Here is a 23,516-nt window from a genome sequence, read left to right as displayed (position 1 = left end):
TCATCTTAAAAATCATAAACATAAAATCACTGGTTAGCTTTCGATCCCATTAGACCTTTCGGGGAAACATCAGAAGACTTTATTCTCATTAACAATTAGATGACATTAAAAAAAAACCCAAAAAAAAACCTAATCCAACAAAATAAAAGCCAAACGGGATATCCGGTTACACCGGAAAACCGGCTTGTCCCCACACCAGGGAAATGGCCGTCCTTTTTAAAATACATCAGCAACAAATCTTGGCGTATAGTAGGTAACGTGGATGTCTTTCATTGACCGTATTGTTCTGTTGAGGACTTGTCGCTTCACTGTTTGGTTCTGTAAAATTATGTTCATTCAAATGTTGCGTCTTTGTAGATCTCATGAAGTGTGAATTGTGCTGTTAGCTAACGTTAGCTGCCAGCCGGCTAGCGAGTTACCGTTAGCTGCCAAGCTGAGAGACCGAGACACCGGTCACCCAACACTGCTCGGTCAGCGCTGTCAATGGGAAATATATAGGACACCAAGTCGGAAGAGAACGGTCTTTTTAGTATTAACGTACGTGAACTGACCGGGGAACCCCGTGCCTAAATGCCCGAACAAGGTCCCAGGATGAACGGGTTTTCTCTCGGCGAGCTGTGCTGGCTGTTCTGCTGTCCGCCCTGTCCCAGCCGTATCGCAGCTAAGCTAGCTTTCCTCCCACCGGAGCCCACCTACTCGGTGCACACCGATGCTAACGGGGTAACTAGCTTGCATTTAACGGAACGTGCGGACTGGCAGTACTCTCAGAGAGAGCTGGATGCGGTGGAAGTGTTCAGCACCAGGAGCAGCCGGGGGAACCGGGTCGGCTGTATGTTTGTGCGTTGCGCTCCGAACAGTCGGTACACACTGCTGTTCTCCCACGGTAACGCCGTGGACCTGGGCCAGATGTGCAGTTTTTACATCGGCCTCGGCTCCAGGATCAACTGCAACGTGTTCTCCTACGATTACTCAGGCTACGGAGTCAGCACCGGCAAGCCCTCAGAGAAGAACCTGTATGCAGACATCGAGGCGGCCTGGCAGGTTCTCAGGAACAAGTGAGTATCAACCACAATGATGACATGATCACTGATCAACCAATGTGCTCAGCTGTCCGGTGTTCATGTAGCAAGCTAGTCTCAGGACTAACAGGCTTCACCTTCAAACATTCAGTCAGTAACGGTGCAGGCAGGCCCCCCGCTGCGGAGGCTGCTACACACACCGAGCTCAAGTCAATGGAAGGAGAAAAGTTTGACTCTGTAAACGATTCAAAATCAACGACAGCTTCAGAGGCACTGTCTCACAGAAGCAAGCCGCTCTGGTGTAGTGCCAGTGCATTTTTGTGCAAAAAAATATTGCACAAACATTTTGGTTAATTGAAAGTTTTTTTTTCTTTTTTAAATCTGTGTAGTGCATGTATTAATGCTGCAAGCAGCCATGAGTGGGCTCTTGCACCTTCCAGCAAGGCGGGGGTGCTTGTGGGATGGCAATGAGTTTCTGGAACCTTTGGACAGCCTTTGTACATACACATAAACACACACACACCGACATAATATGCAGTTGCAAGAAAAAGTATGTGAACCCATTGGGATTACTTGGATTTCTGTATAAAATGTTTTCTGATCCTCATCTAAGTCACAACAATAGACAAACACAGTCTGCTTAAACTAATACAGCACAAAATATATGTTTTCATGTTTTTATTGAGCAAAAGGTGGAAAAAGTATGTGAACCTTTGGATTTAATAACCAGTTGATCCTCCTTTGGCAGCAATAACCTCAACCAAATGTTTCCTGTAGTTGCAGATCAGACCTGCACAATGGTCAGGAGGAATTTTGGACCATTCCTCTTTACAAAACTGTTTCAGTTCAGCAATATTCTTGGGATGTCTGGTGTGAATGGTTCTCTTGAGGTCATGCCACAGCATCTCAATTGGGTTGAGGTCAGGACTCTGACTGGGCCACTCCAGAAGGTGTATTTTTGTTCTGTTGAAGCCATTCTGTTGTTGATTTACTTCTATGCTTTGGGTTGTTGTCCTGTTGCATTACCCATCCTCTGTTGAGCTTCAGTTGGTGGACAGATGGTCTTAAGTTTTTCTGCAAAATGTCTTGATATTGGTAAATTCATTTTTCTGTCGATGACAGCAATCTGTCGAGGCCCTGAGGCTGCAAAGCAGCCCCAAACCATGATGCCCCCTCCACCATAATTCACAGTTGGGATGAGGTTTTGATGTTGGTGTGCTGTCCCTTTTTTTCTTTACTCATAGCGTTGTGTGTTCCTTCCAAACAACTCAATTTTGGTTTCATCTGTCCACAGAATGTTTTGCCAGTAGTGCTGTGGAACATCCAGGTGCTCTTCTGCAAATTTCAAACGTGCAGCAATGTTTTTTTTGGACAGCAGTGACTTGGTGTCCTCCCATGAACTCCATTCTTTTTTTCATGTTTTGATTATCGTAGATTTGTCAACAAAAATGTTAGCACGTGCCAGAGATTTCTGTAAGTCTTTAGCTGACACTCCAGGATTCTTCTTCACCTCATTAAGCATTCTGCGCTGTGCTCCTGCGGCCATCTTTACAGGATGACCACGCCTAGGGAGAGTAGCAACAGTGCTGAACTTTCTCCATTTGTAAAAAATCTGTCTTACTGTGGACATATGGACATCAAGGCTTTTAGAGATACTTTTGTAACCCTTTCCAGCTTCACGCAAGTCAACAATATCTTGATCATAGTTCTTCTGAGAGCTCTTTTGTGCGAGGCATGGTTGACTTCAGGCAATGCTTCTTGAGAACAGCTAACTCAAAAGTGGTGTGTGTTTTTTATAGGTCAGGGCAGCTTTAACATACACCTCCGATCTCATCACATTCATTGGACTCCAGGTTGGCTGACTCCTGGCTCAGATTAGCTCTTGGAGAAGTCATTAGCCAAGGGGTTCACATACTTTTTGCACCCTGCGCTGTGAATGTTTACATGTGTTCAATAAAAACATGAAAACACATGATTTTTGTGCGGCATTAGTTTAGGCAGACTGTGTTTGTCTATTCTTGTGACTTAGATGAAGACCAGAACACATTTTATGATCAATTTATGCAGGAATTCACATGCAAGGTTCACATACTTTTTCTTGCAACAGTATGCATAAGTTTGATGGTCTGGCCCCCTGAAGTGTCTAGTTAGAAAAATCCTGGCCTTGGACAAATGTTGACCTGTTGACAGTGTGTTCTCTGGCATTGGGAATACAGTATTTAGCGTGTCTACCCGCGTTTTCCGTGTTTTAAAAAGATGTGTGCACGCGCTAATTTTGGTGGTGGCGGTGTATGTCAGCTGCAGTGTTACGCCCCTGCGAGGTGTGTAAGAGTGAAACACTGCATGGCTGCTCGTCTCTCAGTCATCAAAGGTACGAGGTGGTCCCACTGCCACTGTTGGGCTGTATTACTTCTTAAAACATTTACTGGATACTTGTGAAGTTATCACATATTTAATAATGGAGAGCCAACAGTATTGTTGTTGTCTTGCATCATATTATAATACAGACCAAAGGCTGATCATTACTTCTTATAAAATTAATCGGACTTGTCGATTACTCATTCTGGTCATGCCTCAGATTAATTTGACCGTCTAAATGCCACCGAAAGGAAACAAAAAGAGTGTCTTCCGACCGAGCATAAAAATAAAACCTTTCATTGATTCTTAACCCTTCAGAGAGTAACCTACCCAAGTATGAACCGGTGTTGATCATTAGGCTGTCCTTAGGGGAGCGGAGCACCTGAGGAGGAGAGTTTTGTTTATTCAATATCTTTTTAATTACATTTGGTGGAAAAGTATTAAGACAATGCCCTTAAACGGAATTGAATTTCAAAGTTGGTCCTATTGCTCAGCCTCAGGTCTCTGCCAAAGTAAAGCAGCTAGAAAGACTGTAAAGGTAAAGATTTGTTTTCACAAAGGGCAGTTGCCTTGACATTTTAATAATTGCTTAATGAGTTTATTTCACTTTTGTTTGAAATTATGTTTCCCACCATCAGGCGTCCTTGTGGTGTACTGCCAAGTTTTGTCCCCAAACCCCAATAGCTTCGGTCACCACAGTTTGGGAGTGTCACTGTGGGTTGGAAAGACATTTTGGGATTGCTGTTGCAAAAGAAAAGTAATGGAGCGTATTTTGAAAGAAGTAGTGTTGTTAGTTACCCTTTCACTATTAGGGTGGATAAACAGTTCATAGCTTGGTTGGATTTTACAATAAGCCAGTGGCTTGCGTTCATTGGTCTTCCACAGGCCTCATCACATCAGCATTAACGGCATGAATTTGTATGACTGATTGTGCTCAGAGACGATCAGCCTAACCTTTAAAAATAGGTCATCAGTGATCTTTGTGATGTGCACCACATGGACTGAGACTGACATAGTGATTCCTCAGTAGAGCCCGACCGATAAGGGATTTTAGAGACCGATGCCGATTTTATAGTGGAAAAATTCACCAATTATCAATATAGTGACCAACATAGTGAATATTTGAGGTGGAATGAAAATACGACATTGCTATGTGGATTTTTAGTGGTTCCCAAAGATATACTCTTGCTGGGTGGCCCGCCCAGACAAATTGAGACCCGCCCAGGAAGATAAAATCTGAATTCCACTGTTTTTCCCAATCAACAATGTAATTTTATAGCGCACACAGACCGTCCGCCCTCCAGCCCCACCAGTGTTTCCTATTGAGTACAAAGACTATGGCGTCCACCATAGTCTGATTTGTCCTGCCATAGTCTCAATGGAGCTGGACTGTTCATTAAGAGCCGTATTAAAACACTGCTGAGTTATTTGTAGCGCAGTAGCAGCAGAGATGCGCAGCAGAACGTCAGGTGCATTAAAAGTGAAACTGAACCGTTCATTCTGCTCGGCCTAAAACTGTCTTTCACTTACAGAATCTGCAAATACCTCCTCTCTTCTATCGATCTGATCAGCTGTGAACCCATCAACAGATCAATTATCCACCTCAGGAGTGACATTCAGCTGCAAAGGAGATAAAAAAAACTGCATTCATGGACCTGCAAAAACGTCAGATATTAGAGTGACACCACAGATAGTGACACTAGCTGCTACTCTAAACATGTAGCTGCATCAAGGATAAATGTAATTTCGTTTTTTAAACTTTGTTTAAAAAGATGACCAAAAAATCTACCTTCTTATTCTTATTCTTATCCTTATTCTTATTCTTATCCTTATTCTTATCCTTATTCTTATCCTTATTCTTATTCTTCTAAATAAACAGCAGTACTGTTCAGTATCAGTCATTTGCTGACTATTTTAATACTGCCAGTCAATTAAGGGCAGGTTGTAAAACAAGAAGCAGCTTCTCAGCATTTACATCTGCCAGGGAGCTCCTCTTGTCCTCATAAATGTTCCCTATTGTGCTAAAAACCTTCTCACTGGGGACAGAGGAGGGTGGAAGATTATTCTGTTTGAGTTATATTGGAACTATAGAGTGGAACATTCCCCAAAATGTCAAGATGCAGCACAGCTACAGAACAGTCCCTAAGCTGGCCTAACGGCTTTGTTGTGATCTCTGCATATTTATATGTTCTGCTTGTTGGGAGTTGGAGGGAATCAAACATCAGATATCAGTTTATTCTTTCAACATAACTGCGCTGGAAACTCACTACACCTGAACTGCAGCATCTCCTCGTGTCCTGTCACCGTCACACACACCTGGTACAGGAGCAGAGAGAGGGGGGAGATGCTGGGCTGACGACCGCTTACAGCGGTGTTTGCGCGGTTACTGAGAGCAGCAAGCATGGTAATAAATGACAGTATATTTCCTCCTTGTTCCCTGGTTATCTAAATACGTCGGTAAATATGTCTCTTGTTGCTTTTTAAATAGAATGTTGCAGAGAGGGTCTGAAAAGCCGCTAAACGGTGATAAAGTCGACACATTAGCAGTTGTCTCCTCCCGTCACCCTGGGACCTTAGATCGTCTTGTTTGTTTGCAGAATGATTGGGCCATTGTCTATAAACTTAACATTATGTTTTTCAATGTGGCTTACAGTGAAAACACCCTGCTACACCGTCCCCTCTACTGTGAGCTAGCTCTGCTACATGTGCTTCAGAGTGCTAAGAGTAGAGTACAATAGAGTCCGAGCGCACTCTGATGGACAAACTATATAATGAAACCATTTCTAAACCACCCAGGCATCATTTTCTGCATTATACAGTCTGTAAAGAAAGTTTTATTATTGGCGCATATTGGAAAAAATGTACGCCGATGCCGATATGCTTCTATATGTTCGTGAAAGACTAAATATCGGCAGATAATATCGGTAAACTGATAAATTGGTCGGGCTCTATTCCTCGGCATTGTTTCTGAAATGCTTTTATTTTTAATATCACTGACTAGTGACCAGTATACGTGCCTTCTTGGAACAGAGCCATGCCCAGATGGGATAAGCATCCTGTAAAATGTAAGGAGCTCATCCATGCTCAGATTCAGTGGCTTATCCTTCGTCTGGGTGGAGTAGAGGTTTGACATTTCAATTCAACAATTTCAATTGTTATCTTTCTTAGGGTGCATACATTAGCAGGGAAATATCCATTGGGTTGCAGCAGCTTTCTTGTATGTTCTGCAGCATTTGGGCTGTATACTCTGCGTTTTTGAATCATAGCAGCAGCAGGCCTCTTTGATTGTTATAAGATTTGATCTTTATTTGTGACGTTATTTTAGCTTTGCCCTTTGCTCCTCTGGCTGGCCCCTTCAGTGGGTGGAGGCCCTTTGCTGTTCTTGCTGTCCTGGCTGGACCTGCTGGCGGGTAGAGGGCCTTGGCTCTTCATTATCAACAAAGGGAAGGGGTGGATAATGGAGGAGGAGTGGTGAGGCGGAGGTCATGATCACTGATAATGTTGTTGTCTGTCTACAGGTTCTGTATATGAATTCAACAAAAACTCTCTCCTATGTTTATGGTAACATATTTTAGTAACCTTTTGTTTGGGAGCTTTGATGCAGTCATCCTCTTGTCATGGTGCATCCAGGAAGTAAACAGCTCTGGCTATGTGACAGTTTACACCAAATGTGTGATATTGCACATATTTCATTGAGACCCTTAACTACTTTAATATAAGCTGAAATGCATTGAAACATCATTCAGTAATATTTTTAGAGCCTTAAAACTGAAAAGTTATTTTGCAGCCATTGTTGTGACCAGTGGGATCAAATGGGTTAATGATTGCTGTTTTGAATTACTTTTAAGGTATAGTGTTGTCTTGTTTCTTCTCTGTAAAAGCACTTAATAAATGAGTTTGTCTTGTCTGTCTGTTGTGGTACAGGTATGGTGTAACCCCTGAGAACATCATCCTGTATGGTCAGAGTATCGGCACTGTGCCTACCATCGACCTGGCTGCTCGCTATGAATGTGCTGCTGTCATTCTACACTCCCCGCTCATGTCAGGGCTACGGGTGGCCTTTCCTGATACACGGAAGACCTACTGTTTTGATGCCTTCCCCAGGTGAGTTTCACATACAGCAGCATACTGCACATGCACACCATAGAAGTGCTTACCTGGGCAACTAGCAACCATATTTTAAAATCACGACAAAACTCACAATGTTTTAGTCAAGGAAAATTTGTGACATTTTAGTCAACTTTCAGTCATTACTTTTGGTCAAGGTGTTTTTTTTCTATTTAAACTTATCCAGTTAGGCTAATACAGGTCCCAGTAATTATAACCAAGGTGCAGGTTATATAGAAAATGTAATTTAAATGTTTTTTAAAATACAACTACAAATAACTTCCACACACTCAGAAACTAGCTCTAGTTTTTCACAGGATGATTTACAAGCACCACTTATTGATCATCATCTGAAAAGCTCAGAACACAAGCCTCAAACACTGTGACACCATAAATAAGTCATTTGAGACAACTGGGATTTGTACTCAGGTTCATTGAAAACTGACTTATTGATCCCACTGTTAAAAAGCAGAAAAGTAACCTTATTTCAGCTTAATTTTTTTTTTCCAAATCTGCAACAAGTTAATCTTGAGGTTGAAAACTCAGGTCCTCTCACAGAATCGCTGATTCAAATGAAACTTATAGCTGTCGGTGAAAAGTTTAGACTGTTTATATACAGCAGAGCTACTCTCACAGATAACTGGCCCTCCTAGCTGCCCGTCGAACAGCGTCAAACCAGAAACCTTCTCGAGACTGTCTAGATCTAAATGTAGTGCAGGGAACAGATGTGAAGAGAGGACGGCGGCTGCTCGCTCTGCTGGGGTTCGCTGAGCTAAATGCTAACAGCCTCTGCTGCAACTAACAAACTCCACAGATACAGATAACAGCTCCATCATCCATAGTCAGACTCACACTGCGGCTACTTTACTGCTGAACTACAACTCCCAACTCGCACCAACAGCTGACGCTGCTCCAGTGTGAGTGTTTGCAGGCTCGCGAAACATCCTGGTGTTGACTATTTACTGGAGTGTCCAGCCAGCTGGCCGGTCCTCCAGTCTCATACTGTTGTTTGAACAACATTAGAAAACAATTGCACGCATGGCTGTTTTTGTCAGTTTTGAAACTTAGATTTTGTCACAGTTCATATTATTAAGATGTTGTGGCAGTACGGGAATGACAAGATGAAGAGACTGAGTGGAGTGGAGTCTGTTCACTTCAAAACAGCAACAACACAAACTCAGGACAAACTCGGAGCAAATGAGCTGGTAAGGCAAAGCAACTTCCCAGAGTCCCCTTCTCTCAGCTCTGAACTCTGCTTCTTAAAGGGGCAGCAGTCTCTGGTGAATGTCTCTTTATTGTCTCTACAATGTGGGTCACCACAATCTGTTTTTAACGTGTTTTTGTCATGGAAAAAAGGTCGTTGACAAATAATTTTCATCATAGTTTTCATCAGTGAAATTAACACTGGTTGCCACTGTTGTAAACCATCCCAAAATGCCACATCCCTTATGTCAGCATGCAGTCTTCCTGCCTAACAGTGTTTATTTTGACACCTGATTTTGATTTAGTTTTAGTCTTGAATATCTTAATCTTTTGGTAGAAATTAGTTTTAGTCAAACCTTAGTCATTTGAATTCTATTCTTTTTAGTCTGGTTTCCATCAGTGACATATAAGTCAAATTTTTGTCATGCATTTTACATTTTTCTGTCCTTTTAGCATTTTGAGCCATTTTTGTTGTGTAGAGTTACCATGGTTACCGATGTTGTTCTTGTCTAACACTAGTTGTTGGAAATGACAGTGTCAGGTTTTTCCTACACTGCACACTTTTCTGCAGTTATACAATAAACTGACTCTGTTCAGTAAATCCAGTTTCCATAAATCAGTCTCTCCCAATAATGTCAGGTGGCATAACTGACAGAAACAGATGTTCCTGATTGCAGGATAGTGATGCAAACCGGTCAAGTAACTAAATTATCTTCTGAACAAGAGATGTTTTTGGGGGTAGGGAAGGACACTGCATTACTCATCAGAACTCCATGCTAACTTTTTAGTTATGATACATCAGCACATACTGTAAAACTAGCCCTGGCATTTATTTGCTTCCATAACTGAACTCAAAATGAGACAGGCTTTTAATTTCCTTTGCCCAGAGCTCTCGCTCAGCAAAGATGAGTGGAATAGACAAAGGAGGATAAAGAGTCTTTAAAGTAGGCGTGAAACACCACCGTACACACTCCCCTGCGATAACATCTGTCCAGCTTGCAGTGGCTGAGTAAAGCATATCTGCAGTCCGCTCTACGAGCAGACCCACGATATGTTGAAGATCTTCCTGGAGAACACGATGCATGATGCTGTCACCTAAACCGAGCACGCTGTGACTGTGTCGTACTTTCTGAAGAGGCAGAGTCGCAACTGCACAGCTCCTGTGGATAAATACATCCGTCGCTTATTAAAATCCTTAAAATCTGTTCCGCATAATATGAGCTTATATTTAAGTTGTCTTGGTGGCATATCTTATGTGTCACACCACATTAGGTTTTTTAGTGTTCTATTAATGAATATATTTTATCTTTGGCATATTTTCCCACCAGATAGTTTTGGCCCTTGATATTTTCATCTGGCGCATCACTGTACATGAAACCGGCAAAAAGCTGGCAAATGCCTGCCAAGGTAAATCCTGGTGCACACTTTTGATCAATGACACTGACTCTGGTTCTGACTTCACATGACAATATTTACAACTTGTATGCATTTTTATGCACAGTGTTCTGTTTCTTGATTGGTGAACCCTTGCGGACTAAAAGAATAGAAATAACTGAAGAAAGGACATATTTTCGGACTTAATGACCACTTCAAAGGTAGGGAGTAATCACTTTTTTTTCTCTTTCTCTTACTCTTTTCTGTGCCTGTAAATCTGAACAAATTATACTTAGGTGTTTATGGTTTCCATAAAATGAACTGAACAGTTGAATTGTGGAGAATCTAACTGAGCTATCGAGCATGACCATATGGACAAAAGTGTAAATATTTATATTTGTGTATATATGATCCAAGCAGCTTAGAACTAGCTCAAGGGGGTAGCAGGCGAATAGGATGGCTGTAAGAGATTTTATACATCCAAAGAACTTCTATTAATATTCTGTTAGCATCAATGGTAATCTGACCCAGTGTCTAATTGAGGCACGTTTAGATGTTAATATGTGAAGCTGCACCTGGTTAGTAAAAGGTGGGCTCTGGTTATTGGGGCTGGGCGTGTAATTGAGGTTTACAGTAATTTTGGTGCAACAGAAATTTTTGACTGCACCGTCTGATGCCGTTATAAAACATTTTTGTCAGTTCTCATACAAATTGATATTTTCTTAACACATAATGTACATGATTTAATAGGTCTGTGTGTTAACTTTTGTTGCTACACTATAAAAAACTATTTAATTTCTAATTAGTCTTTTCTGTGAGAGCTCTCTCGCTTTCTCTCTGATTCAAATTCTGATGGCTTTGTTCGCTGTGACACTGTAAAAATTGCCAAAGCATATTTAAATGTTGAAAAGTTAACATTAACATCTCTCTCAAATTCAAATTCAAAATACTTTCACTGGCATGAACAGAAATGTGTTATTGCCAAAGCAGTTCACAAAAAAAAAACATTTTACATATTTCTCTCTCTCTCTTACTCACACACACATTTGTCACAGAGCTGTGTGTGAGTTGGCCCTCTTCTCCATACACAGTCTGAATCAAAACATGATCATGCGCGAGGGGAAAGATTGTTTTTGGCTTTTCTCCGCAGTGAAGATGGCTGACGGAATTCCTGAATAGAATCGGTCTGGAGTTCACAAATGGTTAGTATCCAAAAACCTCTCCACATATTTGTCCAAAAGTGATGAATTTAAGTTAACTGTAATCAGTCCTGTGGTTGACACAATGCTGTTGACCTCTTAGACCCAATTCTTTAAATAGGTCCTTAGCAAGCGTGTAAGAAGCCTGGCTAGTAGGGATAGCCAGCCAGACAGTTAATGTCAGAAATGCCTTGTCTGGGTTATCGTGGTTAGCAAGCTGTACTCATTTTCTAGTTGATATCGAGTGCTCGTGCAGTTTTAGTTCGAGCAATGTGATCAGCTATCGAATGACTTTAGAATAGGATCCAGCCGGTGCTGCTGTGGCAACTGAAGCATCAAAAGAGAGGGTCAGGAAGGGAGAGCCAGTGGTGGTGAATGAAGAGTGGGATGTAGGAAAGGAGGAGGAGGACAGCAGGAAAAGGAGGCTGCTGTGGGAGAGCCAGCTGGCGTAGAAGCAGCAGGTGAGACTCACAGCAAACACAGAGAAATCCAAAAACAGAGCAGGTCAGAAAAGCAGATTTCTCTGGAAAAGGGGCCTCATTTCTCCTCCTCTGTGCTTTGTAGACCGGATGTCAGCAAGCAGTGAGCACAGACACACTGGATCTGATCCAGAGTTGCTCAATAAGCTTTACTTTAAGACTTGGCTTTACCACACGCTGCATGTTTAATTTAATATCTGTGGAATGTGTTTTATCACGAATAAATAATAGAAATAATATTTCGATTTCTCTCTTTTGGGTTTTTCTTCCTGTGTGCTTAATTTAAAGATTAAAAAATGATCACAAAAAAGAAAAGAAAGCACCTATGTAGCAAATTTGATAAATGATTGCTCCACTTTTTAGGAATGTTTTGGCGACTATGCAGGCATCACAAGCCTGCACCTAAGAGAGGCCAGAGAGGCCTTTTGTTGGGTTGAGAGCAGTGAAATCCTGAAGGGATCACTTGAAACCACACATGACTACAGAACTCCTCCAGGATGCCATCACATGTCAGGCTGCTCTCACATCTGGTAGCTCCCCATTTCAATAGCAGGTATTTATCATTTTAATGCATTTAAATCATTTTCTGTTTGTTTTGTCATTTGCAGACATCTAAGTGATGGGCTGCTTTGAGCCTGCTGCTGTTTGGGAGCATGAGGCAGAGCCTTTACTGGCTTTTAAAAACTGAACTGGCCCAACACAAACTACCCAAAGCTTTTGAGCCGGGTCAGCTTCCAGGGTGCATCTGCTTTATTTGCTTTAAAAGTAAAGGTCGCCTAGCCATTGTTTAAGGTTAAACTCAGTCATTACAGTAATTAATAACAAATTGAAAAGTGTTTTGCTTTTTCCCCCTTTCCCAATGTAGAGATTATACAGAGGAATAATGCTAGGTCTCTTACAGAAGTCATCAAAGAGCCAGAATCAGAATCATCACAGGCAATGAGCCTGGAGGTCGATGAAAGCACAGATGTGTCTATATCCAGGCAACAGGATTTGCATGTCTGGTATGAGAACATTTATTTAGTTTGCTGTCAGATTCTCATAAATCCTAAAAGCTGTAATATCTCTTTCTTTCTCTTTCGATGTGCTGCGTGCTACGTGTTTAACGTCCTAGTCATGTCTGAGACTAGAGACAACTCGCCAAAGTAAATAAGACGAAGCAAAAGCTCCGTGACAGGCGATATTGAAAAGTAGATGCACTTCCCAGTTTCAAATTGGAAGTGTGGCAGATTTGAGCTCCCTTAAGTCAAAGTAATAAGGCGAGAAGATAACGGAAAAGACAAAAACAGTCTGTAAATATTGCAAGAGGGTGTTGAACTATACAAATAGTACAACTAAGCTGATGCAGCATGAGAGCCGGCATCAGGAACCCTGGTCAGCCCCGCCTACACATGTTACTCCTTAACGACGACTACACGGCCAAACCACACTGACAAGCTGCAACTTTGGTAGCCCAAATGAGTACAAGAGCCAGAGAGAGAGCCCAACTTAGCATTCAGGAGGTGGAGAAGACCAACTTAGTTCTTCAAACTCGCCCTCTCTGCTTTCCCCTCTAGCAAAAGCAAACCTTTCCACATGAGCCACCTCTGTCCCAGTGAAAGGTTTTTTTAACAGCAGGGGACATTGTGAATGTGCAGAAATGTATTCATTGCATAGTTTGTGTTTTGCATTTATACCCTACCTCAGAAATAAAAAGGGATTCTTTAATTTGATATAGAAAAGAAGAGATTGCAGGATGCAGTATCTTGTATAATTTTGTTTGAAATAATTAATAGAATATTTTTCTGTCATAATTTTTCTGTAATCCCATTTAAAAAAAAAAAAAAAAGTGAGAAAATCGTGTCGTGAACCCAGTATAGTGAATCGTATCGAATTGTGACTTGAGTGAATCATATAATAAATATTTAAAAACATCTTTCTGCTGCTGTCAATGTCATGTTTAGATTTTTCTTTGTGTGTGTATTTTTCTGACCGAAATGCACAGACATAGCTGCCTGGCTGACTCTGTCTTTGTCCCTCGTCCATCTTTACACGTTTTTAGCTGTGACATCTCTGCCTTTACTAATACTATACGGCTAGTACTACATACAGTAAATGCATACGTTTACTTTGTACTCTGGTCTAATAGCTACTGCTATTAATGTTAAGTACTCTGCAGGAGCAGGCATCTGTTCAAATTTCTAGGGCAATTTTCCAGTTATTTCTAAGATAGTAATGTATGGTAATCTGATACCTTAGTAGTTATTTGTTAACAAATAATCACTGTGTCTTAAATTGCAACATTTCTAGGACAAATGCTGGGTCTCTGAGCGCAGTCCTCAGTCCACGGTAGAGGAGGCAGTGGCTAGAAGAGGGGCAAAGGGATTCTCCACATTACAGATGTGTTTCAACAGTTTACCTCTGGACTGATGTTTTTCCTTATCTTGCATGCCTTTGTAAAAATCATTCAAAAAGCTTTCTACACTATACATATATATATATATATATATATATATATATATATATATATATATATATATATATATATATATATACACACACACACACACACACACACACACACACACACATATATATATATATATATACACACACACACATACATACATACAGTTGAGGACAAAATTACCCCCCCACCAAATTTTAAGTTTTTTTCATTTTATATGCTTGCATTATTTTACTTTGCACACAGAAACAAAATTATTTAAAAAAAAACAAAAAAAAAACTACCAGGGTCAAAATTATTAGCCCACCTGATGCTAATAGTCAGTTGTGTATCCTTTTTGCTGGATAACAGCATGCAGTTGTAGTTTGTAACACGTCTATGACACATCTCCTGAGGAATCTCAGCCCATTCTTCTTTGGCATATCTCTCAAGCTCCTCCAGATTTGATGGTCTTCTGGCATGGACCCTGGTCTTCAGGCCAGTCAGTAACGTTCACTTTGGTCCTCTGGAGGTAGTTCTTCACCAGGAGGGACGTATGTTGGTTGTTGTCATGTTGGAAGACAAAGTGACGACCCAGACCCAGTTTTGCTGCTGACTGCTAGAGGTTTTTTTTCAAAATCTTGACATATCCTTCTTTCTTCACGATTCCTTTGACCTTGACAAGATTCCCAGTTCCAGGTGCACTGAAGCATTCCCACAGCATAATACTCATAAAACCACCATGCTTAACTGTGGGAATGGTGTTCTTTGGGTTATACGCCTCTCCCTTCTTTCACCAAACATTAGCAACGTCTCCATGGCCAAAGAGCTCGAGTTTGGTCTCATCTGACCAAAGGACGCGTTTCCAGTATGCATAATCTTTCCCCAGATTGTCCTCAGCATACTTCAGTCTGGCTTGAAGGTGTCTCTTCTGTAGAAGTGGAGTTTTTCTTTGCCTGCATCTTCGCAGTCCATTTCTGTGCAGGGCTCTAGTGACTGTCTTCGTTGACACTATTATTCCTGACTTGGCTAAGTCATTAACTACTGTTTTGGTAGTTGTTCAAGGGTCTTTAAACACATATCTCACTAGTTTTCTTTCCAAAGTCTTTGAAACCTTTAGCTTTCTACCTCTGCCAGACTTGTTCTGTACTGTGTGGCTCTCTCTGAATTTCTTGATGATACTTCTCACTCCACTTCTTGACACTTGGAAACACTGTGATAACTTTGTATATCCTTCTCCTGCTTTGTAAGCACCAACAATTCTTTTTCTCAAGTCTAAACTGATTTCTTCTGTTTTTGGCATGATGCTTTCTCAAGTGACAGCTCATAGAAGTTTTGATACTGTGTGTGAAAGTGTTGGACAACCCTCAGTTTTAACTTGACTGACTGATTGATTACAAGCTGTGAGCATTACAAAGTTAAAGCACATGAACGCACAACAGTGGTTTGTGCTTGGTCTCAATAAAAAGGTCAGTTCTTAGAGGGGGCTGATAATATTGACCCTTGTAATTTGATTTTTTTCTAAAATTATTCTGTTATTGTGTGCACATAAAATTATTTTATGCTTTCTAAAGAAAGCTAGTATTTTTAGAAGTGCTCTACTAAAAATCCCCTGTTCTGTTGAAAATGCACTTGGGAAAATTTTGAAAAAAACTTACAATTTCATAGGGGGGCTAATAATTTTGTTCTCAACTATATATATATGTATATGTATATATATATGTGTGTGTGTGTGTGTGTTTGTGTTTGTGTGTATGTGTGTCTCTTTGATTTTTATATATTTCAATGAGGTTTGTTTACATGTCTGACCTATACTAAAGCAGCTTTTTTTTGTGTGTTTTTTTTAGAACTTTAGGTTCCTGTCACAATTCAGACTCTGAGGAGCATCACAGAGGCTTGACCCTGGAGTGTAGCACACTCACTTTATGTATTGTTTCTGTTATTTAACACGGTGTTGTAGTTTCAAAAACACAAAACTGGCACACCATTGAGTCTCAGTTAGCGGCATGTACAGTTAAAACTCTTGACTCAGAAAGAATGTATGAACATGGCCTGATGAAGGTCTGAGGACCAGGATGTTTTGCTTGCTTAACAGTTCTTTTAACCCTAGTTTTGCCTCCAAGGACCAGATTTACAATGAAAATTGCACTTTGTACAGTTAATGCATGCAGCTTTCATTGAGTTTGCTGTCACAATCTGCCTAAATTCAGTGGCCCAGTGAGAAACCAATGTATTACTCAGTCAGTTCCCAGACTGACCCTTGGACTGACCTCCAGATGCACACTGCAAGGGAAAGAGGAGCTCAGGTGGAGAATTTTACCTGCAAAAAATTATTATTGCAAATTTTGTGGCCTTAGTATATCTAGCAGTATCTAGCATCTAGTACACAATCCTCCTCTCTAAATTTGTATCCTCCTGTGATTTACATCATCCTCCTGGAATTGTATATGCAATGAAGAGAGAGTTGCAGCCTGCAGATATGAATGACATGCAAACTGTAACTCCAGCCTGGTGCCTGTTTGGGAAATACAGTATATATGCATCTGAAGCTGAATCAGTCACATCAGTGCTTGATGGCAGCAAAAATCTTGGAAAATCTAACTTTATTAGATGGTGGGCTGAACATGTGCTTAATGTTATTGATGAACTCCAACAGTAGAATAAGCAATTTTTATGTATTCTTCAAAGTCTGATAAAATTTGTAGCTCTGGTTTGATCATATATTTTCACAAACTTAAAGCTTCAGTAGTCTGTCTGATGAGGCGAATTAGTTAGAAAACACTAACTAATTGCATACGGCTTAAATAGGACCCCAGACTGTAAACATGCAGAGTGGGTCTGTGGGTCTGATGTTGCTGAGTGTTACATTAGCTGCATTAGCCGCTTGTAAGCCTACAGGAATAACAACCCCCCACCCCCAACTTCTCAGTCAGCAGCAGGTGTGCTGTCTGCTGTCTCCCCCGGCTCACTGTCACAGGTAGCTGACACGACAGACAGGATTCACAGCCTCTAAGCTGACAACATGTCCTCTTTGTTTCAGTGTAGGACATCTAAACACATTCCTTTGCAGCATGTCAAAATGGCAAGGTGTTAAAGTGTTATTTATCCTGCTGTTGTTTGCTCTGCTTAATACAGAGTACAAATTTTGTTTAATTTCCATATTTGTGATAGAGCTAGATTGACTATTGTATTAACTCTAATACATAATTTGATCTGTACAGATGAATGCCTTTTTAAACTACTGCTTCCACCTATTTTTCTGAGTCACCTTATTTGATATCCGATACGTCTGTCATGATGTCTGACATTTTTATTGCATAAACCTTAACACATTTATACCTTTGCTTACATATCTGGATACAGACAGGGAAAAATGTGTGTACTTGCACAACAATGAACATCATACTCTTTTTAGATGCAAGTTGGACCAAACTTGTTTGAAATTCTCTGGAATGGGTGAATCCAAATACAAAAGAAAGCCACGTTGTAGAAAGAGCTGTAGAAAAATAATGTGACCTAAAGGACGGCCACATTCCAGATGTGCCAGCTCATGTTGGCTGTCATGCAGAATGCTTCATGTGCTGTGCTTATGAAAGAATTACTGAAAGAGGCCAAAAGAGGAGAAGAGACTGCAGGAGGTTGATGGTTTTAAAGCGGCTCTGTGCTGGTTAACCAGCTGTTTTGATATTGTACATTTTGTGTATAAACAGTGAGAATCAATTTTAAATGGAATCAGATGATTCTCTGAAGATTAGATTTGATGAAAGTTGATATAGTAATATGTTGCACTGCATCCACTTTTTGTGGTGATGTGTAGTGTTTATTGTGTGCTTTTATTGTTTGCTGAAGTGTTGTTTGTATTTTTGTATTTATGTGAAACAGTTGATGTCCTGGGACACAAGACAAATTTCAGAATTATTTCTGACACTAAAGTGAAACCTTAAAGAATTAAAGCGTAGAGTGAAGCCTGCCTCAGCCTGTCTTAATGAGCTGTGAGCTTCTTTGTGTAAATGTGAATGTGGTGTCAAATCTTGTCAAATCTGTCTTACCAAAACTGTTAAATTCAGCTGCTTATCAAGAAGAAATACATTTGCTTGCTACCATTATTCAGAATAAGGTCTTTGGTGGTAGTTCAATCCAAAAGAACTGGATGTGTGGTAACGGAATTTATGAGACACAGAAACTCGACTGTTAAAAGAACTGATTGAATTATATAGACAAGTGTATTAGCTCTCCATACATGCTAATTTCTCAATACCAAGTGAGGCACTGAGTGCTCCCAATGAGTCATCAATCCTCTGAAGTCTTCATTCTAGCCTGTCAGTACCATAGCGGGGAGGGAATTTGACTGATGTTAGAGGTACCATGACGCCACAACTACCCTGCTGCTCTGTCCTGCCTGCTGAATGTGGTGCAGATTGGAGATTACGCCATGACAAGTGTTGCTGCTCATCATGGCTGCTACATGCAGGAGTTGTGGCCTGCCTTTTTTTTTTTACCTTTCTACTGCCAGAAGCAGATAAGGCTCTCCTCCACCTGTCTGCTTCACAGCATAAACACAGCAGCCTGCCTAAAGGTTCCTGGTTGAACAAGCCAGCACCAACAGAAAGATGAAATCTGTTAGCTAACTTGGCAACAAGAGGAACAAAGCAGATATAGGGCCAAACTGCTGATTCTGTAAAGGTAATTGAGCCACCAGTTTCCTTTGCCTGGCACTGCTGATACAGCACAGCAAAGATTGCACCGCACCGGTTCTCACATCACAACTTCATCAGATCAATGCTTTGCATATCATTTAAAAAAAAGTGAAACTTAACAAGATAACTAATGATTCATCGTCACTTCTAGACTATTAGAACAAACACACACACACACACACACACACACACACACACACACACACACACACACACACACACACACACACACACACACACACACACACACACACACACACACACACACACACACACACACACACACACACACACACGGAGCAAGAAATGGCACTGCTGGTTTCCTGAGTTCAACTTTCCACTTCACACTACATTAAAAGTGAACTGAGTTTGAGCTAGCTGTGCTCTTTTTGTGAGTACAGTTTTCCACCACAATGATTTAAAATAGTCTACTTATAAAATGTGTTTAAATGTCAAAATGCAGTCCAAACCAACCTTTAAAAGATGAGAATGATGTGACCCTCTTCTCCTGTTCTTAGCTTCATGCTGTCTGTCTCCATACTAACCTTTAATCTCTGTCTCCTCTACAGTATTGACAAGGTTTCCAAGGTGGCATCCCCAGTGCTAGTGATCCACGGTACGGAGGACGAGGTGATCGACTTCTCCCATGGTTTGGCCATGTACGAGCGCTGTCCCCGCGCTGTTGAGCCCCTGTGGGTGGAGGGAGCCGGCCACAACGACATTGAACTGTACGCCCAATACCTGGAGAGACTCAAGCAGTTCATCTCCTTTGAGCTCCCCACCTCCTGAGGGGAGCTCGGCACTCTAGCCCGGGTTCATCTCAACACACTCAAGAAGCCGCCTCTTTATCATCTCCCAACTTCCTCTGTTTGCATGGGGCAGGGCTGGAGTGAGCTGGTCACACTCCTCTCCGCTGTCCTGTGAGCCATTTCAGGATAGGAATGTGTGGTGGACCGGAGGTGGAGGGGGTTTTAGATTGTTGAGGTGCAGCCGAGAGTGAGGCCAGTACTGACCAGGAGTGAAGCTTTAGCTTGACACGTGCTGTCCCTCAAAGCTGGCTGGTGTTCCACATGTGGACGCAGTTTGCCAGTGAGCCCAGGCAGGCAGTGTTCGCACTTGCTTCTCAGTGTCGGTTCATTTCTCACCTGCAGCTGTCCTTCCTTCACTCTGCCTGGCTGAGCCTCTGTGTGCCACTGTCTCTCACTGTGACCCTCAGCCTCTCACTGCTCCCTGCTCCTCCCTCTGTTTCTCCCACAGTCCTCGCTTCTCTTTTGACCAAGTCTTTGCAGTGTTCAAACTTGATTTTTGTATTCTTTTATACCAGGTGAAGAAGTATCAGTTTTGCACCTCAAGATGCAATTGAAGTTTGTTTTGTTTTTGTTTTTTTTTACTTTTTCTGTATTTTTAAGTTATCATTCAGGGTTTACCAAACAATTGCACTTTTAATGTGCAGATATTTTCAGGTAATGATTTTTTTCTGTGTTTGGACATGTATGTATATGTTGATTTCTTTTGTCATGTGCATTCCATGTTTACTTAATGGCAGGTCAAACTTTTTATCAGCTGGCGTGTGTGTTTAAAAGCTGTTAACCAGGGTGCTCACCTGCACATCTGGACTTTGTAACTGTGATCTTTGTAGTCCTGATGCATGCTTCTCTCACACATAATGCCAAACTTCATTGAGAAATTAATTGTAGTCCTTGAATGTTTTGGAGCCACCAGTAAATTCAGCATACAGTCAGTACCTTTAGTTTTTAAAGTGGTAACATTTACAAGTAGTTTTGCTGTTAATGGTGCATATAATGCACCATGGAAGGCTGTGATTAAAATAGATTGTGATTGGTGGCTCATTTATATGTATCATGCTGAATTTAACACAGAATTTGTAGGATGCCTCAGCAGGTCATTAAGTGAACGGATTGGATCAATCGATCAAACATCTTGACCCTCAGCACCTGGTGAAGCCATTGGTAAAAAAGGAAAATTGCACCATAACCCACAGGCTAATTATCGTGGTCATTTTGTGTCTGCATCAAAGTTCTCACTTTCTGCATCTGTAAATTGTATCACACCAGGGGCCAGATGCATAAACACTGTACACCCAAAAACCATCCATACGCCTTTCCTCCATACATAAACTGGTATTTATAAAGGAGGAATGTGCGGTGAGAATGTGCACGCCCCATGTATTCTACACACAGTTTGAGCTTAGAGAGCTGCAGTTAAGAAATGGAAAGACATATTTTAATGTTGTTTACTGGTTCTGTTATTGTTGTTTTATTCTTTTTTTGCAGCTTACACAGCAATCTGTAAAATGTCAATCAAAAGGACGCTTATAAAGTTAATTTTAAATTTTGAGTGATACATATACATTTCAGCATTATTATGTGGAGCATTTTGTTAAGTTAGTTTCCACATGAGCGCTCTGAACAAATTATTGATTCTTCTGACATTTCATAATGATGACTGAGATTTCACCGCAACAATGATTTGCACAAATGTAAATTAATGATACAGACGCTACAAATATCGACAGCTGTGCGTAATGACAGCAGCTCTGGCACCGTTGGAGAACCTCGCCGATGCAACACAGTTGGTGAAATTGCTCCTTCTTTACAATTTTCTCACTGACAGGTGTAATGATGGTGAAGGGGCACGTGTCAATATGCAAACACATGTTTAAGGCATTTCAATGTCCATTTATAGTCAACTGTGAGTGTAGAAAAGAGGCTAGTGCCCGTGCGCCACAATGATTGAGACTTACTGTATCAGGTGTACACACGGCTTTATAAATCTGACCAAAAACAATGCATTTGCATAGTTGTGCCTGTGTGCGTACAGAGCTTTAGTGGTGAATCTACAGAGTTGTATGCATCTGGCCCCTGGTGTGTCCCCTCGCCTCAAAGCAACACAGCAATGAATATCCCAAATGTTGGCCAGTGCAAAGGCTTACCTTCATAGAGGAGAGGGCAGCAGGCATCGGGGCTACACTTTTGTAAAGTGGAGATCATGTGCTAATAAGACTTGACAACTGGTTCAAATGGAAATACACCTGACTGGGTACTGTAGAGTGAAGCTGGGGAGCATGGTGCAGAGTTTACCTGCAGGAAGAGGACACTGAACTGTGAACTGTGAACTCTGCTCCATGTCAGCGTCTTCACAGTGAACATGCTGCTGCTGGGTTCAGCTGTTATCAGTCATTTCACACTATAAAATAGGCCTTATGTTGGTAAACATTTCACCCGGTGCTGTGGACTACAGCAGGGCTGTCGTGGTCTTCAAGTGGCCGAGAACTGCTGCTATTCATCTGACACAACAACCAGTCAATCACTGTGAAAGACAAACAGTTTAGGGACTACTGACATGACAGCAAGCTATGAAAACCAAATTGAACCTGACCGCTGTCAGCCATGTGTTCCCACCTCCTCCGTACTGATACTGTTGTCTCTGAGCCCTGGGATAGTTACTCTTATCCAAGCTCAAGGCCCAAAGACATCACGAGAAGCACGGTGGGGAAATGGAGTGCTGTGGAAGTCAGCAAAGCATGCCAGTCACCTCTCATATTTGTGGACTCTAACTTGTATCAGCTGTATTTGAATTTTTTGTTCTTTTCCCCCTGCAAAGCAAAACACTACAGAGTTTAGTAAAACACAGAAAAAGAAGACTTGCTGAACATGTTTTCAGAGAAGGATTATGTTTGAGGGATATTTGCATAGCAATTTGTGATGATCATATGCTTGATCCGTGTATCGATGTGAAGTGGTTTGTCAGTTGAGTTTTAGTGTTTTCTGATTATAGCTAATGTTAGGCCGATGTTTTTGGATAACGAGCCCTCGATCATCTCTAGTATATTTCCTCTAGTTCCTCTTTTTACAGGAAATGAAGAACCAACTTTAGTCCTGTTTATTGTTTTGATACTGACATTTTTACGAGGTTTTCCAGTCGAAATGTTGATAGATTTACACTGTCTCTAAAGCTGGTTTGTACGATAATCCTCTGTAATGATATACTTCAATATCTTCTCTATACATATTAGTCCTTATACAGGGCAGTCTAGTCTTATTGATTTTAACACTGGAATCATAATATGCAAATGAAAGGCAGATAAAGCAAGAAGAATTCGATTTTGGTCATGTGTTCAACAGATGAAATAAGCCTTAAATATGCCATGAAACAGATTGTCATACATGTGGCAGTTGTTGCAAGAAGGCAGCACAATGGATGTTTTAATGCAAATAATGAAATAAAGAATGCATGGAAGTGTGTGTCTGACCTTGTTCTTCTGCTAAAAGCACTGATGTAGTATGACTGTCAGCCCCACGAGGCTTCCCTTTAAGGGGTCGCTTACCCAAATTATGACCAAAGAATAGAACTCTTCTCTTACATCTGCACATTTACACAGATAGATTTTTTATTTTGTATGATTTAATTTTTTTTGTAGCGCTTTGAGATCAGTGGGAATTTGAGACAGCTAGATATTGTTATAGGTAAGTGAGAAAATATATTTTTCATAATTTTGTTGAAGTGACTTGGTCAAAGATCAATGGCATATTTCCAAAATGTCATCAGTGGGTTTTCACCTATCATCCATTTCTGTGTTTTTGTGAAAGTTGGCTAGAAGGATTTTTGTGAATGTGTATTGGGTGCAGGGTATA

General features: G+C 41.0%; 1 protein-coding gene across 3 annotated transcripts; it reads left to right on the top strand.

The window, feature by feature from the left end:
* The first annotated feature begins 177 nt into the window (after nt 1–177).
* On the top strand, nt 178–23,126 carry abhd17c (abhydrolase domain containing 17C, depalmitoylase). 3 transcript variants are annotated; one of them, XR_015777287.1, is made up of 4 exons: nt 178–1,055; nt 7,302–7,481; nt 11,563–12,292; nt 19,431–19,563. XR_015777287.1 is itself a non-coding variant. In XM_042484738.2 (3 exons), the coding sequence occupies exons 1-3, from the start codon at nt 571–573 to the stop codon at nt 19,648–19,650; spliced, it is 885 nt and encodes a 294-aa protein (XP_042340672.1). In that variant the 5' UTR covers nt 178–570; the 3' UTR covers nt 19,651–23,126. The 3 variants fall into 3 exon arrangements, 2 of the variants coding, with proteins under 2 accessions (XP_042340672.1, XP_087937341.1); XM_042484738.2 differs by lacking the exon at nt 11,563–12,292 and having other exon boundaries at nt 19,431–23,126; XM_088081215.1 differs by lacking the exons at nt 11,563–12,292; nt 19,431–19,563 and adding an exon at nt 16,012–19,420.
* The last annotated feature ends 390 nt before the right edge of the window (nt 23,127–23,516 follow it).

This window comes from Plectropomus leopardus, chromosome 1, assembly GCF_026936395.1.
Source record: "Plectropomus leopardus strain MGB_pleo_1.0 chromosome 1, ASM2693639v1, whole genome shotgun sequence".
Taxonomy (NCBI): domain Eukaryota; kingdom Metazoa; phylum Chordata; class Actinopteri; order Perciformes; family Serranidae; genus Plectropomus; species Plectropomus leopardus.
Note: the sequence above shows the minus strand (reverse complement) of the source record. Positions and strands in the feature narration are given on the sequence as shown.